General features: G+C 45.8%; 1 protein-coding gene across 5 annotated transcripts in view; it reads right to left on the bottom strand.

Moving 5' to 3' along the window:
* Positions 1 to 5,223: 5,223 nt before the first annotated feature.
* The window catches only part of TMPRSS4 (transmembrane serine protease 4), a 44,298-nt gene continuing 35,203 nt past the window's right edge, over positions 5,224 to 14,318 (bottom strand). For 4 of the 5 annotated variants that reach the window (XM_025357874.1, XM_025357873.1, XM_025357876.1 and 1 more), the window contains 6 exons: positions 13,152 to 13,311; positions 11,593 to 11,759; positions 10,117 to 10,215; positions 9,764 to 9,906; positions 7,627 to 7,776; positions 5,224 to 7,179 (listed from right to left, as the gene is read on the bottom strand). In XM_025357874.1, coding sequence (XP_025213659.1) covers positions 7,168 to 7,179; positions 7,627 to 7,776; positions 9,764 to 9,906; positions 10,117 to 10,215; positions 11,593 to 11,759; positions 13,152 to 13,311 — 731 coding nt within the window. In that variant the 3' untranslated portion in view covers positions 5,224 to 7,167. The remainder of the gene's footprint in view (positions 7,180 to 7,626; positions 7,777 to 9,763; positions 9,907 to 10,116; positions 10,216 to 11,592; positions 11,760 to 13,151; positions 13,312 to 14,318) is intronic. The other variant, XR_003115708.1, reaches the window with a different exon arrangement.

The following is a 14,318-nucleotide window of genomic DNA, read 5'->3' as shown; positions in this document are numbered from 1 at the left end:
TCATCCAGTCATCAGGCCAAAACTTTTAGAGTCTAACATGACTCCTTATTTTGTCTTCGACCTGAAACCTTTTTATCAGCAAATCCCATTGGCTTTATGTTCAAAATATATCATCACCTCAACTACCTCTCGCTGCCACCATCCCTACAGTCCTGACCCAGCCTGCCCTGGCTCTCCCTTGGATTATTGCAGTAGCTTTCTCACTGATCTTCCTGCTTTAGGTCCTCTTTAGTCTAATTTCCAGGGTGGTTCTTTTAAAACAGGATTAGATGATGTCATCTCTAGTTCTGGCCAAGATGGAGGCATAGTGACCATTTACCCTTATACCTTAAACAACTGAAAAATTGGAAAACACATATGATACAATGGTTTTCAGACCCTGGACAATAGGCAGTGGAGAATTGTCATTCCTGAGAGGGAGAAACACATGAGATGAACTTTACTATTGCTCCAGCTTACTGCCTGGAGATAGTTTCCAGGCTGCAGTGCCTGGAAGGCTGGGGAGGGGGCCCCAGGCTAAGCCTAGCATCGTCTCTGAGTTGTGGAGAGGTGCCAAGAATCTGGAGGAGGTTAGGACAGTAAGAGTTTGCAGGACCAGAGAACCTTGGAGGGTCCCCCCAAGTTTTCAGCTGAGCACTGATAGTGCAGATGTGTGAGGAAACTATCTAAGGTGAGGGAAGGAGCCTCTAAAAAGGATGAGGAAGGAAAATCCCTGGAGCTCACATAGGGCAGCCTTTAATCCAGGGCTGACCTCACCCCACTACTGAGGTAATGCCCTTTGAACACTCTTCCTCATCTCTCATGAATTAGGAAGTTTTGCCATTTTAGTTGGCTGCAATGTGAATTACTCTTGGCCCTGTGTGAGCTCCGGGGATTGCTTCCTCTAACCCTTTCTGGTGGTTCTTTCTCAGCCTCAGGCGTGCCTGGATCCGCAGCTGAAGACTCGCGGGGACCCTTTGCAGGTCTCTGGAGTGCTGTCTCTGTGAAGCTATCTCTTCTCTGAGACACTGCCCAGTCAGCCCTATCCACTGGACTCCTAACTCCATCTCCTTGATTCTGGGACGTTGCCAGACTCTGCCCGAGTCCCCTTTCCTGGTGCTGTAGCAATTGGAGGGCTCCCTCATTTGGTTCTCCTCTCTCAGAAATCACTGACCTGTGCTGCTGATGCCCTGTGTCTGAAAGCCATTTCGTGCATTTTTTTCCCCCAGCGTTTTAGTTGTTTCAGATGGGAAAGTAAATGCATTTTGTGTTACTGCATTCTTGTCAGAGGAAATTCATGAAAATTTATGTTCACTCAAAAACCTGTACAGAGTTGCTTCTAGAGGTTTTGCCATTGCCAAAATGAAGAAATAACCTAAATCTCCTTTGACTGGTGAGTCGATAAAACAAACTGTGTCTAGCCATACAGTACAGTGGAATATTCCACAAAATCCCATGCACGATGGGCTTCTCAATGCAGTATGCTAAGTGAAAGCATTGGATGAATCTGTAATGCAGTATGCTGGGTGAAATCATTCAGACTCAGAAAGGTACCTGCTTTATCATCTGTGACCCATGTACCACTCTGGTGGGGGTGGTTGCTGATAATGAGGGAGGCTCCTGCATGTGTGGAGGCAGGGAGTATATATGAAATCTCTTTACCTTCTGCTCAGTTTTGCTGTGAACCTAAAACTGCTCTAAAAAAAAAAAAAAAATTAAGTGTTGGGTCGGTTGTGGTGGGTCATGCCTGTAATTTCAGCTTTGGGAGCCTGAGGTGTGAGGATCCCTTGTTGAATAAGTAGATTTCTATGGTAAAGCAGAATAGTGCTAATTTTTCCTCTTTCAATATCATTTCAGAATAAGAGCCTGGTGTGATTGCCAACTGGTGGTGACAAAAGGATGGTGATTTTTTCTTTTCTATTTTCTTCTCTTTGTTTACAAGTTTTCACTTATTATAGCTTACTAGTGAATTGAAACTTTCGTGATTATGTAGTGACTCTCTTTATCCTAAAGTCAGTTTTGTCTTTTTGTCCTAAATCCTTATTTAGAAAAATATTATACAGCTACCCCCGCTTAAATTTGATTAAATGCTTGCTCTCTGTATCTTTCTCCACCTTTTCAGTTTTAATGGTTCTGTAACCTGGTGTTTTGTGTATGTTTGTTACAAATAACATATACCTTGCTCTCACGTTTTTATCCAATTTGCCTATTTCCGTATACTATTTGGTGAATTTAACATTTATTGTGATATTATATTAGTACTTTTTTCACCATCCCTCTTTGTATATTCTATTTGTTCCATTTTTCTGTGCTTTACCCTCCTTAGTGCTCTTCCTTCCCCACCTTTCTCTTTTGTGCTTGCTTGGTGTTTTTTGTTTTTTATTAATCAATTGCTACTTTCAATTGTTTTGGAAGGGACACACTTTTATTTCCATTCTTTTGTTGATTACCCTTTTAACCATCTAGAACATAGTACAAACATTTTATGTAACATAGCATTAATATTTAATCTTCCTCTTGAACAATTTAAGAACTTTATTTTTATTTTTATTTTTTTTGAGACAGAGTCTTGCTCTGTCACCCAGGCTGGAGTAAAGTGGCCGGATCTCAGCTCGCTGCAAGCTCCGCTTCCCGGGTTTATGCCATTCTCCTGCCTCAGCCTCCCGAGTAGCTGGGACTACAGGCGCCCGCCCCCTTGCCCGGCTAGTTTTTTTGTATTTTTTAGTAGAGACGGGGTTTCACCAGGTTAGCCAGGATGGTCTCGATCTCCTGACCTTGTGATCCCCCCGTCTCGGCCTCCCAAAGTGCTGGGATTACAGGCTTAAGAACTTTAGAATATTTTAACTCCAGCTATCCCCTTTAATTTACATGCTGCATGCTGTTGTTACTCCATATTTCAGTTAGGCCTTTAAAAATTAACCTACAATGGAAACTTCTTGGTCAAATTGTAACTAGCTAGTATTGTATTTATATACAGGGTCTTTTTTCTTTACCTATGTATTTTTCTACTCATAGCCAACCAATAAATTCAATATCTGTTTAAAAAAATTAACCCACAAAATAGATATTATTGTTATTTTAATAATATGTAGACACGCCTGTAATCCCAGCACTTTGGGAGGCCGAGGCAGGTGGATCACTTGAGGTTGGGAGTTTGAGACCAGCCTGGCTAGCACAGTGAAACCCCATCTCTACTAAAAATTCAAAAATTAGCCGAGCATGGTGGCATGTGCCTGTAATCTCAGCTACTTGGGAGGCTGAGGCAGAAGAATCGTTTGAACCTGGGAGGTAGAGGTAGCAGTGAGCCAAGATCCTGCCACTGCAGTCCAGTCTGGGTGACAGAGCAAGACTCGGTCTCAAATAATAATAATAATAATAATAATAATAATATGTAGACAGAATGTGTTTAGACTTATCTACATTTTCGCAATTGCCTCACTATTCCTTTTTGCTTCTTGATTCTTCCTTTTAGGATCATTTTCCTTCTTCCTAAAGTAAATGCTTTATATATTCTTTTAGAGAAGGTTTGTTGATGGTAAAATCTGTTTTTGTTTTCTTGAAAATGCCTTTATTGGCCGGGCGTGGTGGCTCAAACCTGTAATCCCAGCACTTTGGGAGGCCGAGACGGGCGGATCACGAGGTCAGGAGATCGAGACCATCCTGGCTAACACGGTGAAATCCCGTCTCTACTTAAAAAAATACAAAAAACTAGCCGGGCGAGGTGGTGGGCGCCTGTAGTCCCAGCTACTCGGGAGGCTGAGGCAGGAGAATGGTGTGAACCTGGGAGGCGGAGCTTGCAGTGAGCCGAGATCGCACCACTGCACTCCAACCTAGGCGACAGAGCGAGACTCCATCTCAAAAAAAAAAAAAAAAAAAAAAAAAAAAGAAAATGCCTTTATTCTTGAAAGATAGTTTTGTAGGGTTCACAATCCTTGATTGATTGTTATCTTTTGGCATGCTGGAGATATACTTCCACTGACTTCTAGCTCCTTTATTGCTGTGGGAAAGCCTGTTGTCAGTCTAATTGTGGTAGATTTGTGGTACTGTGGGTGGTCTGGGTTTTCTTTCTCCTGCTGTAAAGAGTTTCTTATTGTCTTTGGTGTTCTGCAGTTTCATTATAATGTACATAGGTGTGGATTTATTCTAATTTTTCCACCTTGGTTGTATATGTGTACACTATGGTGGTGTATGTTCTGTGGATTCACACCTTTCATCAGTTCTGGAACATTCTCAGCTCTTACCTCTTTGGATATTGTCTCTCTCTCATTGTCTTGATTTTTTCTTTCTGGGACTCTGGATATGTTAGAGTTTACCATTCTAGGCTTCATTGCTCCTGGCCTTGTTTTCATAGTTTTAATCTCCTTATCTCTGTCTGCTGTTAAGCCTAGTCACTTCTTCAACTTATCTTCCAGTTCATTTGTTCTCTCTTAATTGGTGTTTTAAATGTTATTTACCCCATCCACTTAGTTTTTTATTTTTATAATTACAATTTTTATTTCTAAAAGCTCTATTTGGTTCTTTTGCAAATCTGCCTGTTATTTTTGCTTGATTATTAAGATATCCATTTTTAACAGAAAATAACAAGTGTTGGGGGGGATATGGAGAAATAGTAACTCCTGTAAACTGTTGATGGGAATGTAAAATGGTGCAGTCTCTGTGGAAAGCAATATATCGGTTCCTCAAAAAATTCAAAATAGAATTACCATATGATCCAGCAATTCCACTTCTGGGAATATACCCAAGAGAATTGAAAGCAGGGCCTCAAAGAGATATTTGCACACCCATGTTCATAGCAGCATTATTCACAACAGCCAAAAGATAGAAGTAACCTGAATGTTCATCAGTGGATGAATGGATAAACAAAATATGGTATAAACAATATAATATTATTCAGTCTAAAAAGGGAGGAAATTCTGACACATGCTACAACATGGGTGAAACTTGAAGACACGATGTGAAGTGAAATAAAACAAGTCCAAAAAGACAAATACTGCATGACTTCACTTAAATGAGGTACCCAGAGTAATCCAGTTCACAGAGACTGAAAGCACAATGGCAGTTGCCAGAGATTGGGATGAGGGGAAATGGAGAGTTGTTTGATGAGTACTGAGTTTCTATTCTGGAGATGGATGGTGGTGATGACTGCACAACAATGTGAATGTACATAACACCACTGAACTATACACTTAAAAATGGTTAAGATGGCAACTTGTGTTATGTGCATTTGACCACAGTTAAACACAATTTTAAAATGTGGAACTAGTATTCATTTTTTATTTAAATATTTTATAAATTATCATATTGGTATAGTGTGGTAGTTTACAGCAAGACTCTGTATTCCAAGTGCTCATGTTCAACTTACAGTCTATAACCTCAAGCAAGGAGCTTAACCCCATTGTGCCTTAGTTTTTTTAATCCATCAAGTGAGGATAAGAATAATACCTATCTCATAGATTTCTGCAAGTATTAAATGAATCAGTACGTGATGAAGCACTTACAGTAGTGTCTGGCACATACAAATACTCTGTAAATATTGCTTATTATTATAAGTCTCTAATATTCTGACATCTGAAGCCTTTGGGGTTCTAAATTAGCTTGTTTTTTTATGCTGCCCACTTAAGATGTTTTTTATTTTTCAACATCTCTGATCTTTGATTGTGAGTTCATATTTGGAGGATCTTTGGGAATCCTGAGGCTCTAAATTTGAGATATTTTCCTCCAGACCATCTGCAATTTGAGATCACCTTTAGTGCCATCAGTTATCTCTGCTTCATGTAGGAGCCCTGGTTCAGCTCCCTTGTCTGCAGCGTGTCCAGGTTTAGCTCCACTGCCAGCCTCCTCCATATAGGTCTCGACCCAAGATTTTAGTTTATTGCTCCCAGATCATCACCTTCGTTTCCGCTCACAGTTCTGATAGTTTTGTTTTATTTTGTTTTGTTTTCTGGGTTTCTATTTTCTTTGTTTTTGGCATTTGAGAAATTCTGTTGTTTCCTAAGAACCTAGTACAATATGAACAAGTATATTTCATCTAGGATCTGACTTAACTATAGCAAGAGAGTCCTCAGAAAACCCAGGCTTTCACACAGCTGCCAAAAAAGTCCATGGGGCTTAATTCTTTGACCATTTTGAGTGCAGGGACTTATTCATGCTTATATCCTCACAACCCAGCTTGGGAACTGCCTCATACCTGGCAGCTGATCCCTTTTGTTTTTTAAATGTAAGAAGCCACACTGAGGGCTCTCCACGTGGAAAAAGTTAGGACACAGGACCATCATTTCTTTCCAGCCACTTGGGCATCCCTGATCGAATGTCACCCTTGACTGCCTAACTCATCTCCTTCCCAAGGAATAAGTTATCCCTGGCTCCTGGCTGATGATCACAGGCAGGGAGGGAGGGAAAGAAGCAAAGGGAGAAGGCCCTGTGTGGGAATGAAACTTGCTCACCCTGGCTTCTCTAATCTGCAGCTCACTCTTGCTGCCACTCAGCAGATCTGGTCTCCCCAACTCTTTTTTCCCCTGCCTCTACTTTGAGACTCAATTGCTTCCCCAGAACTTTTTTTCTCCCCAAGTCAAAGAATGAAGGTTCAATGGTCCCAGCTCAGTTCTTATCAAGCATTCCAGCTAGCCTATGCCAGAGATGTCACACAGCTCTTTAATAATAGTGGCCATAGCTGTAATAACAATAACAACAGTCGGTAACAGTAATCACACCAACAGTAGGGCAGTGCATTTTATATTACAACTGGTTTCTTGCTCCAATAGGCTTGGGGATGGGTGAAGACGGACAGGGCTGGCACAGACCCTTTCCTCCTCCTCTCCAGCCCACAGTGATCTGGGCTTTCACAAGACAGCCTGCTTCCATTCAATAGTGTGGGAAAGTTCCTTCTCGGCTTAGCAATACCCCTGAGACCTTGGCCTGCAGGCTGGCGTGTTCAGTGGGCCGCATCTGTCCCTGGGATGCTGGGAGCACCAAGTGTGGCTGAGCTCGGGCTGCTGACTTCCTCTGGGCGCCTCTGGGTTGTGAGGGTCTCTTACAGGAATTGAGGCCCTTTGCTGCTCCAAGAAATGCTGAGATTGTGGGCAGAGGGGTGTACCCAAGGGGGCTCTTGCTCTGTGTCTGACTTTGGGGATCCCCAGGTGGGCAGGGCAGGAAGGACGCGGCTCCCAGCACTGCAAAGGGGCAGCAGCATTACAGCTCAGCCTAGAATAAGAGAGACCGATGAAGAGAAACTCAGATTATTTGAAACTGGACAAAGTGGTGACATGTGCAAAATGAGTCTTCCTTTTCTGAGGCATTTTGCTTCTCTCCCTACCCTGCAGAGGACCAGGAGGTCTCATGAGCCTTTCCACTCTCTTCCTTATCAGAATCTTCTCTCTAGAAAGGATCTGATAGTCTCATTCTGTCAGAAAAGAGAAAGAAAGGCTTGGTGTGTTCTATTCCCTAAGGTATTTGCATTTAACAGAAATCTCTGACCTAAGGAATTTCAGCCTTAATAGTGCAATCTCAGGCTGTCCCTTGCTTGGAGGGAAACTCATTTGGGATGTAAAGAGTTGTCAGAGCCATTTAAATCAAACCTAAGGATGGATTGGCACCTCCCAGGTAGAGGACTGGAGGGAAGGCACAGTGGGTACGGCAAAGGTGCCTTACCTTCCGGACATTGTAGATCCAGTTAAGATAGGCTGAGACCTTGGTGTACACTCCTGGGGTGCTCGGGCCCCCACAGCCATAGCCCCAGCTAACGATGCCCACCACCTGCCATTGGTCAGATTGGTACATCAGGGGCCCACCACTGTCACCCTGTGAGAGACCAGAACAGAGACTGCTGGGGAGGGCAGGTGAGGTTGGGGGGGCTTCTCCTTCCCGGCTTCCTGAACTGGCCCGTCTGTTCCCCTGAACTCCCTGCTGCTCTCCGATGTTCCACCCTCACCCTCTTTGCTCATTAGCACCCTGGAATGCTCTTCTCTTCTGGGGCAGAAGGGCTTGTCTGTGAGCAAGTAAGTTGCAAGCGTGCTGTTAGCCTTCTCTCAGAGATTCACAGCTCACATTAGCAAATTAAAGGCTCTGAGAGATGCTGTAAAAAAAGTCTGGTTATTGGCCAGGCGCGGTGGCTCTCGCCTGTAATCCCAGCATCTTGGGAGACTGAGGCGGGTGAATCACTCGAGGTCAGGAGTTCGAGACCAGCCTGGCCAACATGGTGAAACCCTGTCTTTACTAAAAATACAAAAATTAGCTGGGCATAGTGGCAGGTGCCCGTAATCCCAGCTGCTCAGGAGGCTGAGGTGGAGAATCACTCGGACCAAGGGGCGGAGGCTGCAGTGAGCTGAGATCAAACCGCTGCACTCTAGCCTGGGCAACAGAATGAGACTCAGTCTCAGAAAAAAAAAAAGCCTGGTTATCATTGTTTAACCTAGTAGTTCCAAAATTTATTTAATTACTTATAGAGTGCCTATTTTGTGCCAGGTAGTGTTCTAAGCAATTGGGATCCAACTGATAAAAAAACCCAAAAGATCCCTGCCCTCAGAAAGCTTAGGATCAAATAGGGTGAGAGACAGTGAACAAGCAAATAACAAAACAAGAAAATGCCAGATAGTGAAAAGTGCACTTATCTGGGAGTCCTTATCAGCTCCTTTAGCCCCTGGGGCTTCCTCCCTCTGAACCCAAAACTAGCCTAAATGTCTGTTTAATGCTACCCCCTTTCTCCCAACCAGTGTGAGATCCCTGAGGGGTCTCCAAAGACTACCATGTTCATGGTACACAAGCGATGACTAAGAGATGCCTCTTAAGTGAAGGAATTTAATGACTGGAAATGGAGGTGACAGTAGGGTAGGGGTTTTAATGAAAATGGTTCAGGCCAAGCACGATGGCTCATGGGAAAATCCTTGAACCCAGGAGTTTGAGACCAGATTGGTGCAACACAGTGACCCTATCTCTATTAAAAAACATAAAAGAAAAAATAGAAAAAAAGAAAATGGTTCAGATGATCCTCTGGAAGTATGGGGGAGGAAGAAGGTCTACAGGGATTGCTAAACAGTCCTGATGGCCAATGAGGCCAGGGTGAGGGGCACGCACGGGGGCTCTTCCAGCATCCTGCAGGTGGTAGTTCTTTCCTAGTGTAGTTCAGCAGCTTGGGGACAATCACAGAGAAAATAGACCTGGGATTCCTGACCTCAAGGGGCTAATCATTCCGTAGCTAGTGAGAAGAGTGGGTGGGGAGGATGAGTAATGTAATCTTTGTTGTTGTTGTTTTTAGATGGAGTCTTGCTGGGTCGCCCAGGCTGGAGTGCAGTGGCGCAATCTTGGCTCACTGTAACCTCTGCCTCCTGGGTTCAAGCAATTCTCCTGCCTCAACCTCTCAAGTAGCTGGGGTTACAGGTGCACCACCATACCCGTCTAATTTTTGTATTCTTTTTAGCAGGGATGGGGTTTTACCATGTTGGCCAGGCTGGTCTTGAATTCCTGACCTCAAATCACCTGCCCTGCCCGCCTCACCCTCCTAAAGTGCTGGGATTACAAATGTGAGCCACCACACCCAGCCGGTAACATCATCTTTGAATGTGAAAGAGATTCTCTGATTGTCTGCATCCATCCATCCACCCACTCATCTATTCGTACATCTTTATCTGACTGTATCCTTTCCTTCCCTCCCTTTCTTCCTCCCATAATCACACATTGAGTGCCCAGGATATGCAAGGCTTCCTGTGGGGCATGCAGCCTCTGGGTTTTCTCATCTCTCTAGAACCTAAACCCTATTCCTAGAACTCCCCATGATTCCTGGAGGCCCCACCTGGCAGGTGTCCACACCCCCTTCCGGGATGCCTGCACACACCATCTTCTCGGTGACTTCCCCCTGGTACGCATCGTCTGCATTGCACCGTATGCTGTCAATGACCTGGACTGACGCCTGCAGCAGTATGTCAGACATCTTCCCTGGGAGGGTAAAAACACTCACATTCCCATGCTTGCCTTCTATCCCCCAGCCCTGGATTGCCAAACCACTTTGCTTTCTGCCTGGCGCCTTGGTGCTTGGTCCTCTGGGATGGGTTTTTCTGAAGGATGGTCCTCCTTCCCATCACTTCTGGAAGCTGCTCCCTCATACATGGGCATCTCCTACCCTGGGGTCCTGCACCCAGGACTTACCTCCATTTTGCTTTGTAAAGCCCCATCCAATGATCCAGAGTGGGGTGGCTGGAGTGAGCTCCTCATCAAAGAAGGGCAGGCAGATGGGCCTGACCGTGCCTGCCAGGAGCACAAAGGAAGAAGGAGATCTTTTATTCATCATAATTGTTAATTTTCTGTAAATTATGATGCTTTATGATTATGGGGATCTTGCTGGTCTGGGAGAGACTGGGTTAGCTAATTCCTGCAGATAGTAAGCAACTTGGCTCTGGGCATGCCTTTAATAGGCAAACCAGCCAACCCAAAGCCCGTATCCCCAACCATTTCCTTTATCTGACTCTCAGACACCAAGCCAATATTTTCCCTGCCCTAAATCACCCCAGGGACAGATACTAGACAACCAGAGGCTGACCTCTATAGCCTAGAGAATTGTCCACGCTATCCAATCCCAAGCATGCTCAATCTTGCCTTCCCTACCTTGGCCAGACCTGCCCATGGAAGCCACGGGTGGTTCTGGGCCATGCCTTCCCCTCACTCCTGTCTCCTGGTGGACCCAGCTGCTCCCCGGGTGTCCCTGTGTTGTGGGGGTTTCTCTCAGAAGCTATAAATAATAAGCTCTTCTTTCAAAGTTAGTTGTGTCTGTATCTGTCACCTTACCATACCTGATTAAAACAATTCCCAGGCACAAATCTTGAAACATACCCCAGGGTTCAGGAGAGCCTGGCAGTTAAGCTCTCTGAAAGGGGTCACACCAGGGTCTCTAGAACACTTGTTCCATGGGATGCTAGTAGAAGTGGCATGAAAAAAGGATTCTGTGGTCAAATAAATTTAGAAAATTTATGCAATAAAACACATTATTTTAAAAATTTCTCATACCTTTAATAAACTAATGTGCTCCAAGAAGGGAGCTGTAGTATTAAAATGCTTCCCAAACTTATTTGACAATGGAATCCTCTCCTCTCCAAGGGGCCAGTGTCTTACGGACCCCACAGTTGGGAATGCTGATCTAAATACATTTCAATATAAGCACAAGGCATCCAACAGAGCTGTTCAAAGACTCTGCAGGCTGCTTCACAGGTAATGGGTTCCCTGCCCCTGGAGGAGAGCAAACAGGAGCACAATGACTCCTTGGCAGGGATACTGAGCAGGCTCTCGGGTATTGGTCAGTGGTGGGGAATAAGCTCGATAATCTTTTTAAAAGGTCTCCTAAAACTCTAAGATCGAATGAAACTCCAGTTCTCCATTGAGGGGCTCCACATAGGGAAGACAGGCCTTGGAAGAATCTCCAGCATGGAATGGAGTGGTGGTGTTAGCTGACAGCTTGAGGAGGCCTCATGGCATTAGTGATGTTAGGCTGACATATTAGTTATAGACAAATGGGCAAGCTGAGGTCTTGAGAGGAGAAATTATGTGCCAAGGTCACTCAGTGAGCTAACAGCAGAGTGGATGTGAAAACTGATGGAAGGGGCTTGGGTGGCCTCAGGCCCTGCTTCTCACCTGAGAAAGTGAGTGGGAGCTGCAGCTTCATGAGGGCGATGTCATTGTCTTTGGGGTACATGGGGTTGAATTCAATGATGATGATCTTGGCCACAGCCAGGGATGGGAAACTGCCCAGTTTGTCTGAGCCGGCCCGCACCTTCCAGTTGAACACATCGGTATGTTTCCTGGGGGCAGAGACAGCTGGGTTCAGGCCTGATCCAAGCCTGAGGAGGCTTTGCCAAAGGCTGGGTCCCCAGGGCCCTGGGGATTGGGGTACTGGGTATCAGTGCCTTGGGAGGGAAAGATGGTGGTGGCGCAGGGATAGTAGAGAAGGGGCAGTCTTTTGGCACTTACAAGAAGTCGAATTCAAAAAGGGGATTTGACACTTTTTCCTTAGTGAAACCTGCCCAAGGAAATCTCAAGGAGGGCTGGGAAACGGGCTCCTCTAATGCCTGAGTTTTGGGGTCCTGGCGCTCTCTCCTCCAACCCTTTTCATTGTGTTACTCATGCTGTCAGTTACAGTACGTGCTTTCTTTTTCCCAATGCCAGGCACAGCTTAGTGTGCAGAGATGTTTTTCTAAGAAAGAATTTATAGCTCTTGCCAGAATCTCAAAAAAATAAACAACAACAACAACAACAAAATGGTTAAGAAACGCTGGCCTAGATCATGAGTGCCTTGAAGACAGCAGTGGGGTCTAATGCACTTGGGCGCATCATCTGGTGCTTGGTACCTGGTAGGTGCTCATTAGATATTGAATGAATGAATGAATAAAAATGAAGAGGGGCGGGACATGGTGGCTCATACCTGTAATCCCAGCACTTTGGGAGGCCGAGGTGGGTGGATCACTTGAGGCCAGGAGTTCGAGATCAGCCTGGCCAACATGGTAAAACCCTGTTTCTACTAAAAACACAAATATTAGCCTGGCATGGTGGCACATGCCTACAGTTCCAGCTACTTGGGAGGCTGAGGCAAGAGAATTGTTTGAACCCGGGAGACGGAGGTTGCAGTGAGCCAAGATTGCACCATTGCACTCCAGCCTAGGCGACAGAGCAAGACTCTGTCTCAAAATAAATAAATAAATAAATAAATAAATAAAAAGTGAAGGGGGCCTGGGAGTGGCCCTTCCCTGAGGTAAGGCCAGGCCTCTCTGTGGACTGGAAAGGAACCTATGCTTTCTAATTTTTTTAAAGTTTCCAGACATAATGAGGAAGTGGCTATGACTCTAGACCCTGGAACGACTTCTTGGAAACAAGCAAAAAGAGTGAGTTCTTGGAACTTCAGGCAGGTGGGAAGAGCTTTTGTGGCTTGAACGATATGGGGGTGGGGTGAGGACTCTGGGTATCTGATGGTGTCCCACCAGGACGAGGCCATGCTTGGTGACCCGTACCCTCTGCTCAGACACCCAAATGCCTAACAAAGGGCATCATGGCCATTGCTTCATTGGGGCCACCACACCCTGGCAAACGTCTCTAGTGGGAGAGTGAAGAGAAGGAGGGTGTCAGGAGACAGGACTCCAAGCTCTCTGGCCCCTGACTGGCCTTGGTCCCCAGAGACCTCCTTACAGCTGGGACCTTACCTGAAGCAATGGGCTGCTGTGAGGACCCAGTGGGGGTCCAGGATGCTCCCTCCACAGACGTGCTGTTTGTCGTACTGGATGCTGACCTGCCAAGGCCAAGAATCCACAGAGGCCTCCTCCCCGCCCACCACACGGGGGGTTTTCAGGCTCTCCCCACAGGCTGGACACAGGCAGAGGCAAGAAGTCAGGCTTTTGGGGATGAGGCTGCCTCCCCTCAGTACCCAACATGTGCTCTAAGCAGGGACCTTCTGGCTGGTGCCGGAGTGGGGAGAGGACCAGGCCAATTGGAGTTATTCATGGGAGGTATTGAGTGTCCCAGACCATAGGCTTTCCCCAAACCTCCCTCTCCTTTTTCTTTTTCTTTCTTTCTTTTTTTGGTTTAAGATGTGTTCAGGAGGTTAGACTACGAACACGGGTGTGTCCGTTGTGCTGGGAATTTGTGACCTTCGCAAGTGATGCAGAATTACGAAAGCCCTGCCCAGGTGGCGTGTCCCCAGCCACTCCCACTGAGTAACAGTAAACAGACACCCACAAGCTATTTTGTGACTCGGAAGTGGACTGTCCCAAACTCCCCCTTCTCCAAGTCTGTTCCCTGTGCCAGGGGAGTCTCTCAATCTAACATCCTGTCTTCCTATTAACTGACCTGGCTTTCACATCCCCTGACCCCTGGAACTCCAGTAAAGCCCTCAAGTCCCACCTCTCCACCCATGCTCTGCCTCTCCAATTCTTCTGGCAGCCACCACCATGGTGGCCATTCTAAAGGGAAAGGCTGCTTCCCTTCCCTGTGTGTCAGGCGCCGTGCTGGCCTGGAGCTTTTCAAACACCATCTGATTTCAAACACTGCTTTCTCCATGCCACCTTGCCCGCTCCCCCAAAGCCCTTCAGGATCTCCCTTGAGGGCAAAGTAGAGTTTCCACTCCTCCTGGCAGCCTCCTGCTGTTTCATATAAAGTCTCTGTCTAGCCAAATTGATCTGCTTGTAGTTCTCTAAAAAGTCATTCTGTTTTTGATCCAAAAAGATGCCCTTCCCATTGAAATGCTGTCTCCTCTCCTAGTTCTCGAAATCAGGGATCCCCAAACCCTAACCCCCGGACCTCAAACCAGTACTGGTCCGTGGCCTGTTAGGAACCTGGCTGCACATTAGGAAGTGAGCGGCAGGGGCAAGTGA

The sequence above is a fragment of the Theropithecus gelada genome, chromosome 14 (genome assembly GCF_003255815.1).
Source record: "Theropithecus gelada isolate Dixy chromosome 14, Tgel_1.0, whole genome shotgun sequence".
Classification (NCBI taxonomy): Eukaryota; Metazoa; Chordata; class Mammalia; order Primates; family Cercopithecidae; genus Theropithecus; species Theropithecus gelada.
This window is presented reverse-complemented; position numbering and strand designations above follow the sequence as displayed.